General features: G+C 38.5%; 1 protein-coding gene across 3 annotated transcripts in view; it reads right to left on the bottom strand.

Annotated features, from left to right (window-relative positions):
• Positions 1 to 2,245: 2,245 nt before the first annotated feature.
• MKRN1 (makorin ring finger protein 1) overlaps positions 2,246 to 23,997 on the bottom strand; it is a 30,027-nt gene continuing 8,275 nt past the window's right edge. The window contains exons 2-8 of one of the 3 annotated variants that reach the window (XM_036760965.1): positions 14,183 to 14,311; positions 7,863 to 8,092; positions 7,191 to 7,417; positions 6,388 to 6,602; positions 5,659 to 5,769; positions 4,898 to 5,036; positions 2,246 to 4,559 (exon numbers count right to left, since the gene is read on the bottom strand). In XM_036760965.1, the coding sequence (XP_036616860.1) occupies positions 4,347 to 4,559; positions 4,898 to 5,036; positions 5,659 to 5,769; positions 6,388 to 6,602; positions 7,191 to 7,417; positions 7,863 to 8,092; positions 14,183 to 14,311 (1,264 nt within the window). In that variant the 3' untranslated portion in view covers positions 2,246 to 4,346. The remainder of the gene's footprint in view (positions 4,560 to 4,897; positions 5,037 to 5,658; positions 5,770 to 6,387; positions 6,603 to 7,190; positions 7,418 to 7,862; positions 8,093 to 14,182; positions 14,312 to 23,997) is intronic. The other 2 variants (XM_036760967.1, XM_036760966.1) reach the window with 2 other exon arrangements.

Here is a 23,997-nt window from a genome sequence, read left to right as displayed (position 1 = left end):
CCAGTCTCAGCTCCAATTCTTCAAGACTTCTCAGACCCCATGCAACACCTTTCAGACTCTGAAGCTCTTGGGTTGGATCAATGGTCAAATCCCTATCACCCTTTGCTCTCACTTAAGTCTTAATGCTGTGTTGATAAGAGTAGTGGGTTAAAATGGCTTCCTATTCTACTATAACACGTCAAATTTCATACACTTGGTGGAAGCAGAACCTACATTCTTTCCAAGTATAGACTGTAGTTTGCAACAATCTGAGCAAAGCTCGATTTCTATTTGTCATATGCTTTGCATTCAGCTGACATTGCTTTATCACATGACACTGGGGGGTGGGGGTGGCTGTTCCAGGGGAAAATGGGAGTTTGTTAGCAGTGGTTGCAGGAATCTGATTGTGGCAACAGGAACCAGAGGTGGAGAACAGAATTAGTGACACTAGAGAGTGTGAGGTCTTCAAGCCCTCTTATTCTGTGCTAGTTTTGTCTATAAATTCTCCATAGGGTTAACCTCTCCTTTCACTATCTTGGGGGTGGGGTACCAACGTATCACTCAGGCTGCTCATTTGTTATTTCATTCTCCTACAAAACCAGTCTGTGACTTGCTGGTAATGTTTTTTGTACTTCTCCTGTGCAAGAACATGATGCAATCGGCTTGTACCTACCATATGACATGCCCATAAATAACCTCAGGAAGAATGTGACATTTCAGGTCATACAGACATGCTATAGGAGTTCAGGAAGGGGAATAATACAAACTGGCAAGAATGAAGGCGGCAAAATTTCAAATGGGTATACCTTAAGTAGGCAGAAGTGGAGGTCTCCCATAACTTCTCATCCTGAGCCACTACAATCTGGAAATGATTCTGATCCATGTTAAGACTAAATTCCACAATAACAATTGTGCATGTCCTGTGTAGTTCATTTCCTTAAAATGCATTACTGTGATATTTATGTAATGAGACGAGACTTAACCAACCTTATGGACAACGTGTGGATAGAATCATCATGGATAATTTCTCATTTAAAGTCACTACGACAAGGAGTGAGTTGGGACTTATGTTCATGTCCTTTGTAGAGAACTGGTCTATACGTTAGCTTAGGATACCTCAAGGAGAGAAGAAAGGAAGAGTAGCATCTCTCCCTTCTGTTTTCCTTCTACAGCCTTCACTAGGCGGAAAGATAGTACAGTGGAGAGTGCTGGATCTTAAGTCTGGAAGGCCTGAGGTTCAAATCTAGCCATAGAGCCTTACTAGTTAGCTGTGTGCCTTAATCAGTTAACCTTCATCTGCCTGTTTTCCAATCCATAAAACGGGGACAATAAGAGCACCTACCTCCCACGGCTGTTTTGAGGATACAATGAGATATTTGTAATGGGCTTTGCAAACATAAAAGCGCCACATGCTATTTTTATTTTTATTATTGTTAGTCATAACAACAGTAGCTGCCAAGCTGTGGTAGATGGCTTTGGAGAAGGAAAAACTCACGTTCATTGCAGTCAGTAGAAATCAGAATGACCATGGAAAAGTAGCTTTCAGAATCAGAACCTAAGCATCCATTTCATTGTAAAATCCTAAATATAACTGCTCACTTAAAACCTCATTAACAGTATCATTTCCCCCATAAACCCAGAAATGCCTACGTGATCGCTAAAGGACTTTGATCCTAGCTAGCCAGCTTCTTCTAACTTACAGCACCTTTCTTTGGTTGGAAAGAGGCAATGTGGTGTAGTGGGATGAGTACAGGACTTGGGAGTCAGAAGACCTACATTCAAATCCCACCTGACATTTAATGGCCAAGTGACCAAGGGCGAGTCACTTGGCTTCTGTGAGTTGTTTCCTCATCTGTAACAATGGTCATCTGATTTCCTATCAAATGAATAAAGTGCCCTGTAAACTTTAAAAGCACAATGTAAACATGAAGACCTTACAGAAAGTAGTAGAGGTTGAACCATATCATCCTGTCAATGGGATCGCCTAGCTCTTCACCTCGCTTCCGAAGTGGGATGGGAGTCCCAGCATGACTTGATGCCAGATTCTAGCAGCCAAAAGGCAGATCTGTTTCTGCCGGGAAGGGGAGTAAATTCATTCTGGCTATATAAAGTTCAGCAACATGCTGCATGGCTGGTCAAGAATGAACTATTAACATGGCCGCCACAACAAACGCATTTGCTAGATGTGGGGGCAGTTTTAACAGCATAAATTTTTCTATACATGTTAAAGCTGAGTTACATTTTCACAAACATGCAATTAAAAAAGTTACCTGAATTCCTTCCATGAGTGAAGGAACGCGGGAATGGAGTTTATTTTATTAAAATAGAATATATGCATATACAGAGGAGCATAAAGCAAAAGGGGTGATCTACCAGAAAATACATTGTGGAAGTACAGCATGTGGTTGGTGACCCACCTGCAAGTTAGCCAAGGACGTGAACCATGCTCATGCCACAAGCACACGCTAGCGTAAGATGGGTAATACCCTTTGGCAAGGAGCCGCTGTGGCCTCGGCCTTGTTCTCCAAAGGGACACGGCCTCTACTTACAGTGATCATCTTGCAACTCTTTTCAACCTGGAATAGTTTGGTGGTCTCAGCCGGCAGGCTTCTTAAAAGCGTTTTCGTTCTCTCTATTTATATTTCATATACTTTTCTCAGAAGGCCAAATAAATTGGGAAAGGTGGCATTTTTCTCAATGAAACCACATCAACAGGAATATGATTAATTGATGAGGGATCAAAGACTAAATGGCAATAAGGGAACAATTGGGTATACACTTCAAACTGATTCATTAAAGAAAAAACAGACTACTTGTTTATTTTTTTTTCTGTTGTTTATTTGGGAAAAGTGCTTCTTACAAAAAGGCAGCTGCAAAATACAGAGACCTCTGCAACAATTACTTGTTTTATCTTAAAGTGAAAGGATGGGTGGGTCCAAGGAACCAGAGCAGTAGGTGGACAGATCATGGGGCCTCCATGAATTATTTCAAGAAAAAGAGCAATGAATTACAAAGCTAAAATTCCTCCTTAAGGAATCTGGTAACAACTTACTTGAGCTCTTCTCATGGATTAGTCCCCTTAATGAAGGCTTAGTACTGCAAACTGATGTTGAGTCATACTATGCTACCTGCACAGCTTAGGGGTGGAACAAGGCAAATACCCACCAAAAAAAAAAACCAACAAAAAAAATCCCCAAACCTCTCAAACAAGAACAAAGATTTTTCCCAAAGTGCCTTATAGTTGGAGAGGCTCAAGATTGTATACAATACTAAATAAAGTGAGCCATGTGACTGAGTCCCAAACTGTGCTGTTATTCTGGATAACCAGATGGTGCCACTCTAGGGCTAACCCCACTTCTCTATTTATATAGACAGAGAGAGCGAGCACTGCTATGTTTGTGACTACCAAATATCAAGTTACCTCTGTGTCCTTTAGGATCAGTATCTGCCACAGACTGGGCTGAGACCACTAAACCAATTTTCCCATCTGACTGGAGGCTAGATTTCATGCACCTATACCAGGATGAAATACACCAATATAGGGATGAAAGCTTGCTTTCACACACATACACACACATACACACACAACCACACCCAGAGCCACCCAAGTCTCCCAGCCCTTGAGACCTAATTCTGCAATTTATTTGATAATAAACTTCTCTCCTTTCACATACAAACAGTTTTCCTTTCATGCTAAACACACTAAAACCTGAACACATTCGCACCTGGTTCTGGTTACCCAGTAGTAAGTTATGTGCAAGTAAACAAGAGACCAAAACCACAATTGAACAAGTGCGTGTGGTGGAATTACAGGGTGGGGAACAGAGCTGAAAACAGCCAAATGTAGAGATCTGACCAGAAATCTGAAGTAACCATTCTTATGTCAGGTAGTGACAAAAGACTAGTTGGCCAATTTAGATTCCTTCCCCTATCCCACGCCCCTATTCCTGTCTCCCCCTACCCTCCCTCCCCCAGAATGGCCATTGCTCATGTTTGTATCTGGGCTCTTCATAATGAGTGTGGAAGTTCTGTAAACACTAACCTGGAACTGTGTGAATCCCGTTGAAAACAGAGATGATGCAACAAACCCTAAGCTAACTGTCTGACAGTTAAACTCATTTTACAAAAACTAACTTTAAGATTTATTTCTTGTTATTTTTTTTAACAGAGAAAACAACACACTCCTGGGGGAAGAAGGCAGGGAGTTGGGAAGGAAAGGGAGACAGACCCTGGGGGTAAAAATTATTACAACAGCACCTGGAATTGATAGGCCTGCCTAGGAGAGAAACACAGGCACTGCCACAACACCACAGGAAATAGCTACTGTCTGAGGCTGAGCAGACAAGTCCAAACTCCAATGAAAGGTGCTATAGATCCAAGTCGTAATAATCTTCCAGCTCATCATGAAACAAGTCCCACTCGTCTTCAGAGTCCGTCAGGTCGTCGTCCCCACCTGCTGCCAAAAGCATAAGCAACATCTCGCCCAGCTCAAAGGTTACAACCTCATCTTCATCATTATCAAAGGGGTTGCTGCTCTCCCTCTCCTCAATAAGCTCCCAGAAGCGGTTCCTTCTTTGGGCCTGTAAGAGATATGGTGGACATGGTAGGGATGGCACTGCTGATCAATGTCCTCTAATCTAGGCAAAATTCCCAACATGCCAATGGGCATGTGGAAGCAAACTTCTCATTTGGGGCTTTCATAATAACTGTTCCCCTCTAGCTACTTGTTTGTTGCTTAGAATGCTAGGGAAAAATTACTATATTCTTTTCCATATCCCTTTCTCTTTCTAATAGGGCAGATATGGCCTACCTATGCTCCTACATAGCAGCAATCTTTCTCTTTCCTTTCCTGGTTCCAATATAAAATCTCTGATAACAAATAATGACATTTCCCCTCTTAATAAAGAATAAGATTTACCCGGTATCGGTTTGATGTTCCCACTTTTTGTCTCTGAGGCTCCTCTCTACGGCCATCAGGGTACGCATGCTTGTAAAAACAGTTCCCTCCAAATGGGCAGCTACCACGTCCTTCATCGAAATACCTGCATGGTTTGTTGCTGAGGGAAAAAATTGCACAACTTACCTCACAGAAATCAAAAACAGTCCTTAAATCTATCATCTAATTTATTAAAACAGCAATGGGACAGAATGTGATTCTCTATATAACCCTCACCTGTCCCATTCTTTCTATGACATAACCTCTAAGTATGTATACAATACGGGGAGAAATGCTAGAAATAAGCAATTTTTTCAGAACTATATTATTTAGTGATTTTAGCTCCTTAGAACCAGGGAAGAAAAAAAAAATCTTATCACATCATAGGACACCAGAACTGAAAGGACCCTAGAGATCAACAATCTAACCTCTCTTACCATCACTTCCCACACACACCTATTAAAAACAAATGCAGATTCACAAAAACAAAACAAACACTACCTCCTCCACCCCCACAGCACAGTTCAGTAAATCAGTACTATTAGGAGAAATGTCCTATGGCATGGACCTTGAGTTCCATGTTATAACACAGCCTGATAAGACAAGAATTAGGCCAAGGATGGTAAAGTATACTGGAGAGGAAAGCTAAGGAAGGAGAGTAAAAGTGATGTAAAGGTATGAAAAGGCACTGTTCTTTCCAAGAGTGGCCAGGGGCATTTGGGAGAAGGCCCCAGGGCTCCTACCTCATTGCTTCCTTGTACTTCTGGATGAGTTTCTGCTTCTCTTCTTTTTCCTCCACCCAGTACTCACTTGGAATGACAAAGTTCGATGTGATGCGGCATTCTGGGCAGGACCTGGAAAATAAGGGAACAGGTTACAATGTAAATGTAAAATTCTTCATTATGGACCCTTTCTCCTAGGAGACATCCTGGTAGATTCAAAGCATCACTGGAAGACACATGGGAAGCTCTTCTGGACCATTTTGTTTCAGATAAGACATAGGTTAGGAATTCTATTCTGTGGCTAGCCGATGCATTTCAAAATAACTTAGGTTAAAAGGACATTTCAAACAGATTCCTTTTCCTTTCATTTAAATGAATTTATTTCTTGTATCTTTACTCTATGGACTTTGCAGTTTTGTTTAATAATGAGAATATCTAAATGGTGGCAGATGATTAGTTATATGGTGATAGGCCCGTTAGGGGATACAAGGATCAGAACTACCCTTAAACTGGCTATCAGTTAAATAAAATCTACTCAATACATAATTACCCCATTGAATGTTACACAAAGCTCCCATATCCAAATAAGAATCCATCTTGCCAACAAAGACATTAGTTGGAATACAAGGAAAAAATTCCTATTTTTATTAAGAGTTTTACAATACGTTTTATTTAAATGTGGTCTTGTCCACTGGCATAAGATGTATTTACTACTGTACCCTCCTGGTCGAGATTAGAAAAGACCCTTACTTTATAATCTTGCTCTCAAACTGCTTAGCACTTCTCCATTTGCGGATGCACTTTAGACAGTAGGTGTGGTTGCAGTTGGAGAGAATCCCAAAGCGGCGCTCACTAGGGTTGGCTTTTTCATAGACTACCTCCATGCAGATCCCACACACCATGTCCTTACTGCGCTGGACGGCAAATGAGAGTTCCATGTCCTTCTCATGAGCCTCAATGCAAGACTAGAAGAAAGGATAAGGGAGAAAAACCTAGCAATTCATTCAACTGATACTTATTAACCATCTTGCAATGCCCTGAACTAGGGGAAATATAAAAGTAAGACATGGCCCTTACTCTTGAGGAGTTTGTGATCTAATTTCATATACAATCAACTAGAGTTAATTCTTGAATATACACACCAATGGGAGGTAATAGTGAGAATAATGCCCAAACCACATATGCTTGTATTTAAAAATGTGTTTTTATTTTTCACATTTGAACAAAGGTAAAGCTGATATTTTGAGAATGGACAAAAAAATCTGTATTATATTGTGAAGACTTGATTCCAGAGAAGTTGGAACCTACCCAATTTCCCCATTCTTCCTCTGTACCCTTGGTTCTCCATATTGCACAAACAGAAAAGAAAACATCTCTCAGAACAAGAGCTTAACAACAAAACTGTAGGTAGGACCAATGAAATACCTCTAATTTTATTTAAAAGGTCAAAATGCTATTGGTTCACAAAATGAAAAAGAAAGAAACCACCATGTTGTGAAGCAGTCTGAAAAGTGAGGGTTCCACTAATGTATTAAGCCTCCTTGTTGACTTACTTTTATATGCTGTGATCTCTGGGCAGCATCCACTGGGTGCAAAACCTGCAAACCACACATGTCACAGGCATCCCCATGAAGGTAAACACAATTTTCCCCATAACGGCATTCTCCTACTGCTGCGTAGGGGCAAAGCTGCTTCTTCATTTCTACATTGGTTTGCTGTTTTTCTAATTCTTCCTCAATCACCATGCCCTGCAGAGGTGCTTCAGTGCAGGAAGGGGCTGCTGGGAAACATTTAAGAAATGGTTAAGAGAATTAAGAGTTCATGTTTGAATTTTTTACATTAGGGCTTTGAAGGTAAAAAAATACATTCAAAAAAAAAATTGCAAATGCACATCTTCCTGGCTAGTAGACAGTACAAAAGAACTTTTACTTTAGAACCCCCACAGCATCTTTTCCAGTTCATTTTTTTTAACCTCAAATGAATGAAAAATATACTTCTGTTTTCTCAGCAGGACAAGACACTATAAGTTCGTAATTCTTTAACAAGTTGAATTCATCAGTGATTTATGATGTCCTCCTATTATCTTCATGTTGCTTTGAACCTAGTTTCTAAAAACTTGATTAGACCAAACAGATCCCAGATTGCAGGAGGGATGTCAAAACTCCTATAAGCTGACAAACTATTATGCACCCAACGGCTTTAATTTTATCCTTTGAAATACTTACCACGTCCACAGTAGGGCTGCCCAGGAACAAACTCAATGGCGTTTGCCCAGTCTTCCCCACCTGCTCCTGCAGCTGCAAAATTTGAATTTTCTGATTCAGCTTCACCAGTACTGGCTTCAGCAAGTGGTTCAACCAGTGTTGGGAGGCTCGAAGAGGCTAGCGGGTCGGGTTTTGCAGCTAGATTGGCAGCAGTCACTTCTTCTCGTTTCAATGGCTTGGTATGTTCATATCTAACAAATAAAAAAAAATGCTTATCATTGTCTGGTTGGAGTCAGTATGTAGATAAACAGGACACTGGCAGAGATACTTGCTGTAAGTTCATTATTGGTGAAATTCAACTCTAATCTGGAGAACCAATTTCCAATAGTTCGAATTATGAAACCATCCCACTGAATTTGATTGTGAGATATATTCACAAAGCAATGTTATACTATTCAACAATGAAGTATCTTGCTTGCTCCTCCAAGCTAAAACTCTCCAGAATAGACAGCTGGCATGTGTTTTCAATCTGCATGCAAAAAGATGTCAGCATGTACTAATATTCTTTTATGTATCTGGCTACCTCAATCCATGTTTCTAACCTAACTTCCTCTTTTTTCCCTCTAAGAAATACCTTCCCTGTACATAGGAGAAAGAAAGGCTCTCCAATTGCCCTGCCTTACTCTTTATTTGAAGGAATATGTAATCATATTGATAAGTCTTTTTGAAGAGGAAGAATTTAAAGAGAGCTACTGCAGAAATCTTCAATATCATTTCCCTTTAGAAATGATGAGTGATACAAGGCAAACATAACACTTAAGTTTGAAACAACTGCTTTAGAACAAATCACAAAACTACTTTAGGATCCTAGTCAAGTAAACAGTATTATAAAATGGCTTGTTCTGAAGATATATGAATGCAATGAAATATTACTGAATAGTAAGAGGATTCAGAGAAGCATGGGTAGAGTGCAGTGAAGTAATAAACACAACTCTCCCCACTTCAATGACCCCCAAATGGACTACTACGTAATTAAAATTAATGTCTGAGCTTCCCCCAAGGGATGAGTTGAAGAAAATATATTTCTATCTCCTGTTGAAAGTGAAAGGACATGTCCCCATTACAAATCACAAGCTCATGTGTTGGAGTGATTTAAGGACTTGTTTTCCCCTCCCTCTCCCCTGAGTATGGAAGGATGGATATAGCTGGAAATGAAACAGACATGAAAAACAAAAGATAAAAAAATTAAAGGAAAAAAAATGCTATCAGTAAAATTTGAGATACATCAAGCTATGAGTTAAGTTAGAGAACTACTTGGGAGGTACAATACTTGGCAGATAATAGCAAGAAAAAAAATACCTTCTATAAGTCACAAAATATTCTGCAACTAACTCTTATGGCAATAAAAAGAGGTGGAATGATGAGATAGATGTGGAAAGGCTCTTTCTTGCCCAAGAAGTACTTTCTTCATACTACTTAAGAAAAAGAAACTGGGAAGATGAGACAGTGATCTCATCTGTAAAATGAGAAACTTTAGATAAAATAGTATCTAAGGCTCTTCTTTCAACCTTAGCTTTAATATTCTTTGATTCTAAACAGGGCCAAGAAACTTCTGGCCAAGCAAAGTCCATGATAGTCAGAAGACTCATTAAAGAACAAAGCCAACAGCTGTGATGCACATGGACTCTACCAAGTCACCTGAAGTCTTAGAATTGGGCCCCTTTTTAAACTATCTTTACATTTCCCCTTGCTGCCTTAACACAACAGTTTGCAAACAGAAGGATTTAATGAATGACTGCTAACTTCCAAGAAAATAATTTAGCAAAAGGCTAGAATCATTCAAATTAAGTCTTGGGATAAGATCTGGGTGTTAAATTAAACTGTGATAAGGGAGAAAGTTACCTTCATCTTAGATTATTTTCTTTGAATGTAAGAATTAGGCAGTGTATCTTTAACCTTGCTTGGTCATTTGAATTCAACTATTTTAACAAAAAAATTCTACTCTTGCAACACAGGAAAAAAGACTTACTTTCACTTCAAGCAAGACACCTGGAAGGCAAAAAGCCTTCCTATTTAATGACTACCTGGCCATTTCTGAGGCACCATTGCCATCTGGTGGCAGAACACTCTAATTAATGGTTAAGAGATAATAAACTTTTTTAATTGTGATATACAAATCTAATGGAACATTCTATAAGAAATTATGAATACCATAAGTACAGAGAAGCACAGCAAGATTTATGTAATAGAAAAAGAAATAAAAGAACCAGGAAAACACACGACTACAACAAAGCATATGGAAAGAACAATAAAATAACTGAAAATGAATGCTATAAAATTTTAATGACCAAACTTGATCCATAAGAAAGATATGAGAATGAACCAGCTTTCCTTCTTTGTATACCTAAAGTGTGGGTGTAGGGTACTGAATAAAATTTCAAACTTTTCTGACATGTTGGTTATTACTGCTATAAAATTATTCTTTTTACTACTTGTTATAAGCTCCAAGTCTCTAATCATGAGCATTTACACAATGCTTTAAAAGGTCTGCAAATAGTAGTAAACTCTTAAAAGTCCAATCTGTAAACCTGAGCATATAGAATTATGGTACTAGATGAACTGCAAGAGGGCCGGGAGTCTCAGGCAACAGCCTGGCTGGTGGCATCCTGCACAAGCACTGTGGGCAGTGCATCCATCACAAGTCAGGGTGAAGGGGAAAATGTCATTGAATAACCCTCAATCTGTTTTCAGTGTTTAAATGCTAAGCTCTTATAAAGAAAGGTACTATACATACCAAAATATCCATAGCAGCACTTTTTTTAGGGCAACAAAAAAATGGGAAAAAATAAGTACATGCCCATCATCCAATGGAGGTTTTAAATGAACTAGTTCGTTGAGTCAACAGAGTGATACAGCAGCCGAGAAAACTAGGAAGAGCTATAAAAATGTTATTGCAATTCTTATCAAGATACTTTGTTTTCATATAAGGTGAATTTTCTTCTTTGCCCTAACATAATCATTTTCAGGAAGTTCAAGGAAGCATTCCCCCAATAAATATGCTGAAATTTTTCTGAATCTAAAACAATGACTACAAGTTTTGAAAAGAGTAATTATAAAGTTTTGAAATATGAGAACACACCTTCCTCCTCTACTATACAGAAACAGAAAGTTCATGGGTGGGGAATATTGCATTTATTTTCATTTTTTTTGATGTATTATTGATTTAGTTTTTGTTCTTCCTTTTTAAAAAAATATCCTTTGTATACGTTGATGATACCAGCACCCTCCCAGCACTTAGCATAGTGTCTGGCATGTAGTAAGCACTTAATAGATGTTTATGTATTTATAGTCACCTAAATCTTAGAGTGACTGTTGACCCATTTAACTACATGATAAAATATAATTCTTGATACTGAGATCCAAACCCCCGTGCAATATCTGGCCCCAACCTACCTTTCCAGACTTGTCTTATATGACATTATTAACTCTTCAGTTCCATGATCTTGTTCTACTATGTTTCTGATCACACTACCACTCATGACTGGAATGGCCTCTCCTTTCCCCTCCAGCCTACTGGAGTCTTTCCTTTTCTCCATGTAGCTGTTCCTGACCTTACCCCTACTCCCTGCTGTCCAACCCCCAATGATCTTTCACATCTCAAATTTTACCTAACACTGTCTAGACCTCTCCTGTGCATTCTTTTTTTTAATCACATTCACTTGTATATGTCTTCTTCCCAATTTTAAGTTCCTGAGGGCAAGGCCTGTATTCAAATCTTTGTTTTCCAAGGAAACTGTTTTGCATATAGGAGATACTTGAATTTTAAAAATAATGAGTCCATACTTTATCATAAATTCCAAATTAACTTTCAATATATTAGCTTCTTTCCCATTTAATATATGATGTGATTTTTATAGTCATGTAAAGATAGTTATAGAAACATTTTTATTATTATCCTCTAAGTTAGTTTAGAAGATAGTTGAGATTATGATAGTAAGGAGAATGAACAATATTCTATCCATGAAAACCAAATAACTCATTTAAGAAAAAAAAGTAAAAAACAAGGACTTAAAAGTCCTATGTTCTATATTAGTTCATACAAAGTTTCCCAGGGTTCTCTGAATTTATCATTTGTCATGTGGTATACAAATGTAATTAAAGGCTCTAACAGGATGATTTTAATGACTCAGTAAGACCTGAGTTCAAATCTGGCCTCAGACACTTACGAGCTGTGTGACCCTGGACAAGTCGCTTAACCTTTGTTTGTCTCAGTTTCCTCACCAGTAAAGTGGGGATAATAATAGCACCTACCTCCCAAGATTGTCGTAAGAATCAAATGAGATAATATTTGTAAAATGCTGCACAGAATGCCTGGCATATATAAGCAACTTAATAAATGTTTATTCCATTCATCCATTCAAATAATTTTGCTACAGAAAGTCACTGCCAACTTTTCAAGTTTATGGAAATAAGGTTTCTAGTTAAAGTATCAAAGTAGTATCTAAGGTTTGGGGAACTTGCTTTGTAATAGCAAATAACGAGGAACATCTTAAATGTAAAAGTCAAACTCTGGCATGTCAATGCAAGAAATACATCCTTCCATAAATTTTAAAAGTTAGCACTGATGATATAGACAGACAGATAGATCCATATGTATACCTATGCTTTCACTGGCATAGTAAGAGCTCACATTTTTATGTATGCAAAGTGCTTTATATTTATTATTTCATTTGATCCTTACAACTCTGTGTGGTGGTGGTGTTCACTTGTGTCCGACTCTCCATGATCCCATTTGGAGTTTTCTTGGCAAAGACACTGGAGTGGTTTGCCATTTCCTTCTCCAGCTCATTTTATAGATGAGGAAATTGAGGCAAACAGGGTTAAGTGACTTGCCCAAGGTCACAAAGCTAATAAGTGCCTGAAGCCACATTTGAACTCAGGTCTTCCTGATCCCAGGCCTGGCACTCTATCCACTGTGCCACCTAGCTCTGCCTCTATAAGGAAGACATTACTATAATCTCAGCCTAAAAGATGTTGCATTAACTTGTAACTATCTGAGGCAATATTCCAGTACTTCCCAGTGAGAAAACTCCCTCTACCAACGTAGATACAAAGTGGTTTATAATCTTAGAGTTGCCTGGGGCACTCAGAGGTTAAGTGATTTGCCCAGGGTCACACAGCCAGGAAAGTCAAAACTATGTAACCTGACTCCAAGTCTTCCTGAATGAGGCCAGCTCTTTATTAACTAAGCCATGGAGCTTCTTACAATGGACTGCAATAAGAGAGAAAAATGTGTTAATAAAAAAAAAGGTTTCAGGAAATAGTACAATAGAAGAAACAGAACATATGCATTATTACATAAAAGGAAAAATTTATAAAGGAGAGAACAGACAAAAGAATAGGAAAGGACAAAGGGGAAGTTGTTTTAGTACTAACTATGTAAAAGTTCATCTTTTTTTAGTGTTAATGATGCCATATATATATATATATATATAAATTGGTTTTGTTGTTTAAATCTTTTAAAATGGGATAATCAGTAATTAAAAAAAAGCAGGACACAATATTTATCTAGAAAATGGGAAATGGTTTAAATTGTGGTACAGAATGCAATGGATTATCACTACACAGTAAGGGATGAAAGATGGGAGAAAGCCTTAGAACCATGGAAGGCTTTTTAGGAAAGTGATCCAGTGTAAAGAAAGTAGAACCCACAGAATAAAATAGGGACTACAATAATGCAAATAAAGCTAATATTGAAAGGTAACAAAACTCTGGTCCAATATGACAGTAAATATAAAGTAACTTTTGGAGAATGCATTTGTAGGGAGAAGTTTTGATGTTCATTGTAAAGTGTGTGCTGGGTCAGAACAAAATGTATCAATAAATTTCGAAAAGAAACTACTACCTGGTTTAAAGAAATACTCCTTTCTTCTCATGGGGGCTTCTCAAGACAAAAGTTAAATTACTGATTATTTTCTTTCTACTTTGGATCAAGCTAGGCAAGTATCTGTAGGCTCACAAAGAGACTTGAATCAAAGTCACTGTAATCATATTTGTAAGTAAGACATTAAAAAATCTACATTATTTATTAAAAACTGGGATTGTACCTGTGATTTCCTTGGTATATGAAGCTCCTGTTGAGGAATTTCCTCTATCAAAGCATGGTGGCACCTTACAATCCTAGAGTTGCCCAGAGCACTCAAAGGTCACCTAGCCAATGTGTCAAAGGTGGGACTTGAACCCAGATCTTCCTGGCTTGGAGATCAGTTCTCTATCCACTATACCACATTGCCTTTAATTTATTAAATGCATAAGGCAGAAACTGAATAGCAGGCCCTCACCTGCAGCGGTCTCCATAAGCACAGCACCCTCGCTGATAATATCTGCACACCATAGCAGACTGACTAGTGGAGAGGTCATGGGAGTAGCGGCAGTTGTTTCCTTCCTTGCAAACCCCATGCATGAAATACCTGTATGATGGACAAAAAACAAAACAAAACCCACAGATGTCATATGTAAAAATACTAACATGAAAAGTTAGTTTACTCAAGTGAGCCATCAATTTCCCATCATACTAATGATATTAAACATACAACACACACACACACATAACACAGAGAAAACTACCTAGAAGAAAAGTTCGGCTGGACTGAATAAAGACCTCTATATTAATTTTTATTACCACTTTTCAAACTATGGAATCATTTCTCTTCTGACATTACCATCATCAATGAACGTATAACAGATTTGGGTCATGCAATGTAAATTATTAATCTCACCACTAAACTCTCACCACTTTGTTGGATGAATTAACTAAATTTTCACCAATAAATGAGGATGGTACCAAGATACAAAAGTTTCTAACTGCACAGCCCATCTGGAGGGCTGAGTTCTTATTCTTCCTTGTAACCAACTTTAGCCACATTGCCTCTATAAAGTGAGGAGAAAGAATCAGGACACACCACAGACAACATGGATTTTGACGTCCCATTCTTCACTTTAAGGAATTTCTTTAAGAGAATTGAAAACACATGTAGTAAAACATCTAGTCAAAATATGATGGAAAAGTTGATGTTGATTAATGACTACTTAAAACTGAACAAAACAGTTAAGAGAAACTGGAGGGGGGGGCAGGGTAGGGGGAATTTTGATATTGAAGGTACGTAGGAATTAACACAAACATATAAAAAACCAAGAGTCATTCCCAATAGATAAATGGTAAAACGATATGGATACAATTTTCAGATGAAATTAAACGGTTCAAATAAAAGACAAATTAAAACAACTCTGGGGTTTCACCTCACATACATATAAAACTGGCAAAAAAAAAAAAAAACCCACCCCAAAACCAAAAATGGAAACAATCTCCACTGGGGCTGTGGGAAGGCAGGAATACTAATACATGCGATTTGTGGAGCTATGAATCAGTCTAACCTTTCCAGAAAACAATCTGGAACTAGGTGAGAAATGTCACTAAAACGTTTCTAACTTTGACCCAACAAGTGCACTACCGGGCACACATCCTAAAGAAGGTCGATAAAAGAAAGGTTCTGTTTTTGTTCTATCAAGGTAATAGAAGTACTCTGTGGTAGCAAAACAAACAAAAAACCTAGAAACCAAGTGGGTACCCAAAGACTGGAGAACAGCTAAACATACTATGGTATATAACAATAATAACAGCTAGCATTTATTATAGCACTCTGAGGTTTGTGAAGCACTTTACACTATCACCTAATTTTATCCCTATCACAGCCCTGAGAGATAGGTACTATTTTCATTTTATAGATGAGGAAATGGAGGTAAACAGGGTAACTGATCTGTCGGGGGGTGGGGAAGGCTGGGGGGGTCTCAGAGCTACTAAGTGTCTATGGTGAATTCAAGCCTTCCTGCCTTCCTGACTCCAGGTCCAGCTACACACCTAGCTGTCCCTATATGAATGAAATGGACTATTACTGCCCCTAAGAAATAATGAGAATCCAGAATGGGAAGACTACTCTGAAATGCTACACAGGAAGAAAGAAGAACCAAAGGAACAATTAACAGAATGGCTAGCTTCAACACAAAGTCAAATCAACTTGGACTACTTGCATTGAACAATCTTGGTTCCAGAGAACAGAGGATGTAACACATGTCACTCTACTGGTAAAGAGGGAACTACTTGCATGGAATGAAGCTTATGTTTTCAGACTTGCCTGCTTGCTCAGTTTGCTTTACTCACACTACTTTGCTGGTTAAAAGGGAAGGTTCAATTGTGAGGCAGAGGAGAGTATAATGAGAATGACTACAATGTTAAAGAAAACAAAAGACAAGAATAAAAGGAATGGGGGGGGAGTCACCAGCGCTGTCAGAGAGGTGAGTGAGCATCCACAAAACTCTAGGATTCTAGGACTGAGATCTTCAAGGGTAGAGGAGGAGGGGTAATAGCAGCATAGAGCAGGGGACCACTGCTTAGCTAATTGCACTGGCTCTCTCAATAACGCTAGACAAACACTTAAAAATGTTACTATTCTTATTTTCTTCAAGAAAAAAACAAATCAAGAAAGCATGCTGTGACAACTACGGTCTCTCTTTTCTCTTCATTTCTGGCAAAATCTTGCCTGAGTTGTTCTGTATTGGGTCACTTCCTTCAATGTGCACACATGCAATTATGAACGAGTCAAATAAAAGTGCGATTATGTAATTTCTGCACCAAAACCTATGCTAATCTGCAGATGCAGATTTAAAGAACAGCTGAACTTAACCAAGTTAGAAAGCAATATGCCGTTTTCAGAACATCAATTCAATTGCATTTCACTCTGCCATATCAATAAGTTTTACTCTTGGTTGACAGCTAATAGTCATGGTATTAGAAAAAATTTTAGTTATCTAGCCTCACAACCCATATCATTATTATGAATTATAATAATAGGGTACTGAAGGTGGTGAGTGTGCTTTTTAATCTCTCTCACCACTTAGCACAATAAACACATCCCCTCACACAGTAGGATAAATGTTTGTAAAATCGAATTTATCCTGGGGGTAATGAGGAATCACAGACTACTTTTGAGCCATATAGTAAAAAGCTGAAAATTATATTCTTAGATTCACTGGATAGTAAAAGTGAATGGAAGATGGAGGCAAAAAAATCTACTGAGACACCAATAAAGACAAGGATCTGGATCAACTCAGTAGCAATTTGTTTGGAAAGGGAGAGAGGGAAGGATACAAGTTTTCGAGGTAGGAACAGAAATCTTACATTGAGCACTAATGATTTTTAGCACCACAATTCTATGCCATAACTGACTGAAAGTGAAGGGCAAACAAAGGTAGAGAATAGACAAAGCTGACTATAAGGTTTTTCAAATAAAAGCTGGGAGAAGCAAGGTAACAAATTCAGTTTTCAACATACTGAGTAGGAAATAACAGTGATACAGAAGAATGAAGGCCAAGTGGAAGTATCTAGCATACAACTGGAAGTTAAGTGTAAAAACCTAAGAGAAAGATTTTTAGTCAACTGCACAGAAAAGATAGTTGAAGCCATGATGCTAAAAGATGAAGGTTCTAGAGGGGGAGCACAAAAAGGATCAAAGGGCTGAGAGCTGAACTGTAAATCTGTAGTTAAAGGCAACATAAAAGCCAGAGAAGAGAGAAATAGGAAAATCAAGGCAGTTGAGAGAGGTATCCAGGGGCCCCCGGATTTGGAGTCAAAAGACTTAAGTTTTCAATTGGTGACCCTGCTACCTGCACAAAGTAGGGCAAATCACTTAGCCTCTCATGGTGTAATTTAATCTCTGCTTTAAATCTATGATGGTTCCTCAATTGCAAACCAGTTCAGCTTTATAATCTTAGAGTGTAAAGAGGTTACAAGCTCACCTTCCCTATTCTACTCCCCAAGATACCAGTGAGGAGGTGAAGATGGAGACAGATGTCACCTAATCAATGGATGATATAGTATCAGGGAATATTTGCTAAATGAACAAAACCAGAGACAGCCTTTCTTTCACCAGCTGTGTCCTACCCTCCCCACCCCCTTTCTTGTTTGCCTGGGAAAGTAAGGATTGTGTCTTTTTGTAGGAACCCCTTCATGGCTCTTACCCAAAACCTCAACACAACCCACAAACAGCTAAGTGGTTTGGTAGTTAGAGCTCTTTACTTGGGTTCAAAATCTTGCCACAGACAGCAGCTATGTGACTGGACAAGTCACTTAACCCTTTGTCTCAGTTTTCTTACTGAGAGGAAAAAAAAAAGAGGACATGGGGTCTGATGGGCTCCAAGGTCCTTTCCAACTCTAAATCTATGATTCTAATTGGGAGCCAGAGAAAATTATAAAAGTACACTCAGCTAACAGGTCAATATTTCCAAGACATAAGATTCTACTGCTCAAAAAAATTTGTCAGTGGTTTCTATCACTTGAGCTTGACATATAAAGTCTTCTTTACTTTGCCTTTCCTTTATCTTTCCAGCCTTATTTAATATTACTCCTCCTTCAAGGACTCTACATTCTAGACAAACTAACTTCATAGCTATTCCCCAAACTCAAAATCCTGTCTCCCTCAAAATACACCTTTTCTCATCACTCAATTTCAGAATGCCAAACTTCCATCAAGGCTCAACTCAGCAGCCATTTACTAGATCTCCACTCGTTAATATTCTCTCCCCTCTCAAATGGATCTGAGGCCTAGAAGTTAAGTGACTTGTGTGAGTGGCAGAACCCCAGCTTTTGCTGCTGCACTCCTCTTGGCTTTCTTCTCTACAATGCCACCTCTTTGGTGAGTGCTTTTATACATGTCACTTATAAAAAGTATTAAGGGTCTCCAACAGAACAAATTCCAGAAGGAAGACACAATGATTCAAAAGAGGGAAACCAATGTAGGACTGCCACCACAAAATAAATAACTAAGCTCTTCCTCTGGAACAATTCTAAACACCCCAAAGGAGGATCATTCCACACTCTATAGCAGTGATTCTTATGGATCCCTGACCCTTCTAGGGGGTCTGAAAGTCAAAACTATTTTCATAATACTAAGTCGTTTTAATTTCTAACACAGTAAACATCAATAGATGTAAGCCACATAAACAAAAGGTCTTTGGGAGAAGTCAATAATTTTTAAGACTATAAAGGGGTCTTAAAGCCAAAGAGTATAAGAACCACAGCCCTAAAGAACTGTGAGAAAGACAGGTATCTGGGCATTTACAGGTTAAGAGGAATCCTGTTACCAGCCTACAATTGGTTGACTCCCTCCTAGGGAGTCTGTGGAATGGTAAAAGGCAGACCTGAAAATCAGGAGTTGTATTTCACACTGGGGTGGCAGAAACACAGTGTTGGTGGGGTTTCATGAAAAAGGCTGGGGAGAAGACTTGGATGTCAGTGAAAAGAACAGGAAGTTCAAGAGAAGAGCAGAAAAAATTGAAGATTTGAGCAAAAAGAGGCCAGAAGAGTGGCTAACATGACTTAAAGGAAAGTGTAGGCAATATGTTAGTTCAGAAGGTTGGTGAGAGTCAAGATACACTAGCAAATATTTTAAACGTTGCCTTGTTGAAGGGTGAGTAGACTTTGACCCTGGTCTGAAGAGCACCACAGGACAAAATTACAATCACTGCATGAAAATTAAAGAAGACTTTATTTTAATCAACATAATGAGGAACAACTAGAACAAATTGCTGTCCCCCAACACTGCGCATAATCAAGCAGAGATACGGATGACCAACTGTCACGACTATTTTAGAAAGGTCTCCATTTGGCAAAAAGTTAGACTAGAACTTTTGGGTCACTTACAACTCTAGAGTTAGTGACTGTTAGTAGGTATCTACACAGACACCCTTATTCATAGGGAGAAAGCAACTTACTCTGCATGACTCTAGGAGTCACTGGGAAGCAGAGTAAAGGAAGTAAAAGAGTTATAACCACATGATGTTGTCAATCATTAGGTCGGAAAATGAGGGAATCAAATCTCAGGATAAGAAGTCTATTATATGCTATCAAGGACCCTGCCTTACCCTCTAAGGCAGGGTCTCCTCAGAACAGAAATATATCAGAACAATATATTCCCTGTATTGGTGGCATTTTATTTCTTCAAAAATAGTTATTAAATGGCTACTACGTATGAGACTGCAATCTCTGCGAGGGCAAGGCTCATGTCTAATCATCTCTGTCTCTCAAATAACTACGATACAAGGGAATAAATACTAAGAGCCACAAAAGGGGAACCACCCAAATGCCATGCTAAATCTACCAGAAAAGATTTCTGGTCACAAGTATTCTTTCTGCCATGAAAGAAATGGCATTTGAGCTAGATGTTTAAAAATGAGCAAGGCTGGGGCAGCTAGGTGGCGCGGTGAGTAGAGCACCGGTCCTGGAGTCAGGAGGACCTGAGTTCAAATGTGACCTCAGACATTGACATACTTACTAGCTGTGTGACCTTGGGTGAGTCATTTAACCCCAATTGCCATGCCTTCCCCCCTCAAAAAAAAGTCCTCATTTCTCCCCTGGCTGTACTACTCTGAGACTTCTCACTATGCTTCTCCCCTTTCAGTTGCCTTCCCCACTTCCTCCTGCTTTTTATTTTCAGCCTTTTGTGTAACCTTCACCCATTAGACTGTAAGCTCTTTGAGGGTAAGGACTATCTTTCTTTTAGGGGGGTGGGGGAGAGTATTTGTATCCCCAGCCCTTAGCACAGTTCCTGGCACATAATAGTCACTTAGTAAACCAGCATTTATTAGACACCTACTACATGCTAGGCACTGGGTTAAGGGCTTAATAAATATTTATTGACTTTACTGTCATATAGAGAATATAGTGAGGTATCAACTAAAAAGGAAGAAAAGTTGCTTCTATTCTAATTGAGGAATACTATTTATGGTATATGAACACAATTTAGATCTCAAGAAATGAAATCAGATGTCCAAGCTAGTAAATATTGAAAGAAATAACTAATTCTCTAACACATTTTGAAAGCATTTTTTTTGAGTGGTGATTTACACACAGGAAACTCTGAGTATACAAACTCCCTCTAAGAATAGATAGCCAATTCATTAATTGAACAAGCAAACGCTTTCTGTAACTTAAATCTTAGCAAGTTGCTTGGGATATGATCACATAGCTAATGTGTCAGAGACAGATCTTCAATCAGGTATCCTGAACTCCCAAAGCAAAGCCTCAATCTACTACACCAAGCTGCCTCAACTATTTGTTGAGGCCACCACTATGCTTCTAGTTACCTAGAAGTCATACTTAACTTTTCACACTTTTGTTCACCTTCCTTACGTTATCAGTTTCTAACATCTGTCAATTCTACATACACATCATCCTTCCCATCTGTCCTTTTTGTTCTGAGATGGGAATCACCCTAATCCATACCCTTCAAACACAGACTACTGCAATAGACCCCTAGTTTTTTCTAACAGCATTTATATAGCACTTTAAAGTTTATAAAGTGTTTTGCAAATATCATCTCTATGCCTGCGAAGGAAGTGCTATTAGTATCACCATTTTACAGATGGGGAAACTGAGGTAAATAGAGTCACAAGGTCCCACAATTAGTGTTTGAGGCTGGATTTGAACTTGGGTTATCCTGACTTCAGGCCCAGCTCTCTGTCCATTGTGCCACCTAGCTGCTTAGTTTCTTTGCACCTAGTTTCTCCCCTCTACAAAGTATCTTCCACATACCTGCTGATATCCTAAAACCACAAATCTGTCTGCATCACTCTTAAGCTCATGAAGCATCAGTGGCTCCCCATTGTCTTTAGGATCAAATACAGACTACTGTCTGACATTTCAAGCCCTTCACAATTTGGCTTCAGAACTTGTCCTTCCAGGCTGATTATACTCCCCTCCCACAATGGTCTAACCAAACTGGCCTATCTACTGGTTCTTTGCACCCCATGGTCCCACTTTCTGTTTCTTTGCCACAGGCTATGTGCAAAGCCTGGATTGCTTGACTCTTCCCAGGCTCCCCTGAGGAGGCCTGCCTTTCCAGGTACTCTAATCACTGTATATTTTTAATATGCTGAATTTACTTAGTTGTAAAAATGCTGGATTCACGTAATATAAAGCCTCTTGCTGTCAGAAGCAACACAAGCTGTATTTGTATCTTAGGCTCTCAGCACATTACCTTACACATTGAAGGCATTTAATTAACACTTGTTGAGTGACTCATGAGCTCATAATTATATAAAAGGGCATGTAAAAAGATGGGGGCATATAACATATATATACACACACATATCTATCTACACCTATTTATCTATCTACAAGAAAAACTAAAAGCCTAGAATAAACTGAGGCTTACAAAGAATTAATTTTAAGGCTGTATTCAGAATAAAGAAATTAAGAAGGTGATAGCACCACTGATTAAGGAAGATGACAATGTTAACCAGAAAACATACAACCTCTCAGTTCTTATTTTCATCTTCAAGGAGACTAGTCTTCACACTGGAAACTATAGAACAGACCATGTAAAGAGGGCTATACCTCAAGATAGGTGAGGACAGAGGAAAAGAATATTACCCGCTTTAAATGTATTCAAGTCTTCAGGCCTTTGATTTTTCCTTGTAATTCCTGCTAAAATAACTTGCAGAAATAATCTCAGAACCACTGGCTTGTTGGTAATCTCTAAGGAACTATAAAGTGCCAGAAGATTTGCATAATTTAGACTTTATGCTAAAAATGGAGGGGAAAAAGGCAGATCCCACAAACTACAGGTCAGTTTGACACGGATCTCTAAAAAATTTTAAAAACAGATCATTTAGGGGAACGGTTTATAAGCATCCATAAACTAACGTAGTGATCACTACTTGCCAACATAAATTTATAAATAAGGCTAATATAATCATACATTTACTGAAGTGCCTATTTTTCCTTTTCTAATAAGGCTACTAGCTGGATAGGTAAATGGAATACTGTAGATACAGTATATCTGTTGCAGCCAAGATTTTAAAAGTCTTTCATAATAGCCTGGTTGTTAAAAATATTTAGTGTTAATTTGAATCTCGATGAATAATCTCATTTAAGTATTTGATTAATGATTGTGTTGACCTAGTCAACAAAGCAAGCAGCATAGTTACTTTTATCAAATTTTGAGATAATACAAAACTGGGCTAACATACAAGATGACAGAATTAAGTTCAATATAATCTTAACAAGCTAACAATATGTTGCTCATGATATAGGTATGATCAGGGGGTGGCAGAATAAAATAAAACTGTAGCAACCCAATGGTAAATAATTAAAATGAGAAAAAAGTGGACATACCTTAGGAAAAAAACACTACAGTGACATCATGTTGACATTTGACAAGGATAAATGGAAAGCTCTCTTTATTCTATTTGATTGTGTGATTCTAATGACCAAACTTGGACAGAAGACTTGAAAAAAATGACTTCCTCCCTTCACTGCAGAGGGGAAGGCTGATTGCATGTATCAGATTGTTTATATGTTGGTTAGTTTTATTGAACTGCTTTCCCCTGCCCCGCTTTGTTACAGGGGATGGTTTGCTGGGCAGGTAATGGTAGAGATATTTTTGGAAGTAAATATGATATTAAAAATAAATATAATAAAAATAAGAGAAACAAATTTAAATAGTTAAAAAACTCATCTCTACATTTAAGTAAAACAAAAACAAATTAACAACTCCAGGGTCAGGTAGTTCTAACTAGGCAGCCATAGTGGAAAAGACGGGGGAGGTTACTTTTCAAAAACATGAATTGAAAACTTCACTCTGCTTGCTCCCTCCCTCAAGCTGTACCAAGAAAGACACAAAATACTTACACCCATAAAGGGGAAGAGTAAAAAGTAGAGGGAAGCATCAGAAGAAAGGAAGCACACTAGTCATTGATGGCTAGAGCAAAGGCTTGAAAGGCCAGCTCCCTCTTCCCCTCTCTCCAAGGAAGCAGTCCAAAGGAGCATCCATCCCATTTGGATGGACCTCTTTCTCTCTGCCTGGCAAGTATTCCTTCTTTTGGTCCATTAAGTCCCTTTTGGCTAAAGAATAACAGCAGCTTGAGGCTGTTATCCCTGTTATAGACAACATTAATTTCAATATAAAGATTGCGTCTATGTGATTCCACATCAAGTGAGCAAGCATTGTAGTTTAGTTATTACTTTTAAAAGTGTACAGAAATGACATTTACATTTCTCTGGTTTCGGGGGTGTGTAAGTGTTTAAGAAAAAAGACTTGGG

The sequence above is a fragment of the Trichosurus vulpecula genome, chromosome 5 (genome assembly GCF_011100635.1).
Source record: "Trichosurus vulpecula isolate mTriVul1 chromosome 5, mTriVul1.pri, whole genome shotgun sequence".
Classification (NCBI taxonomy): Eukaryota; Metazoa; Chordata; class Mammalia; order Diprotodontia; family Phalangeridae; genus Trichosurus; species Trichosurus vulpecula.
Note: the sequence above shows the minus strand (reverse complement) of the source record. Positions and strands in the feature narration are given on the sequence as shown.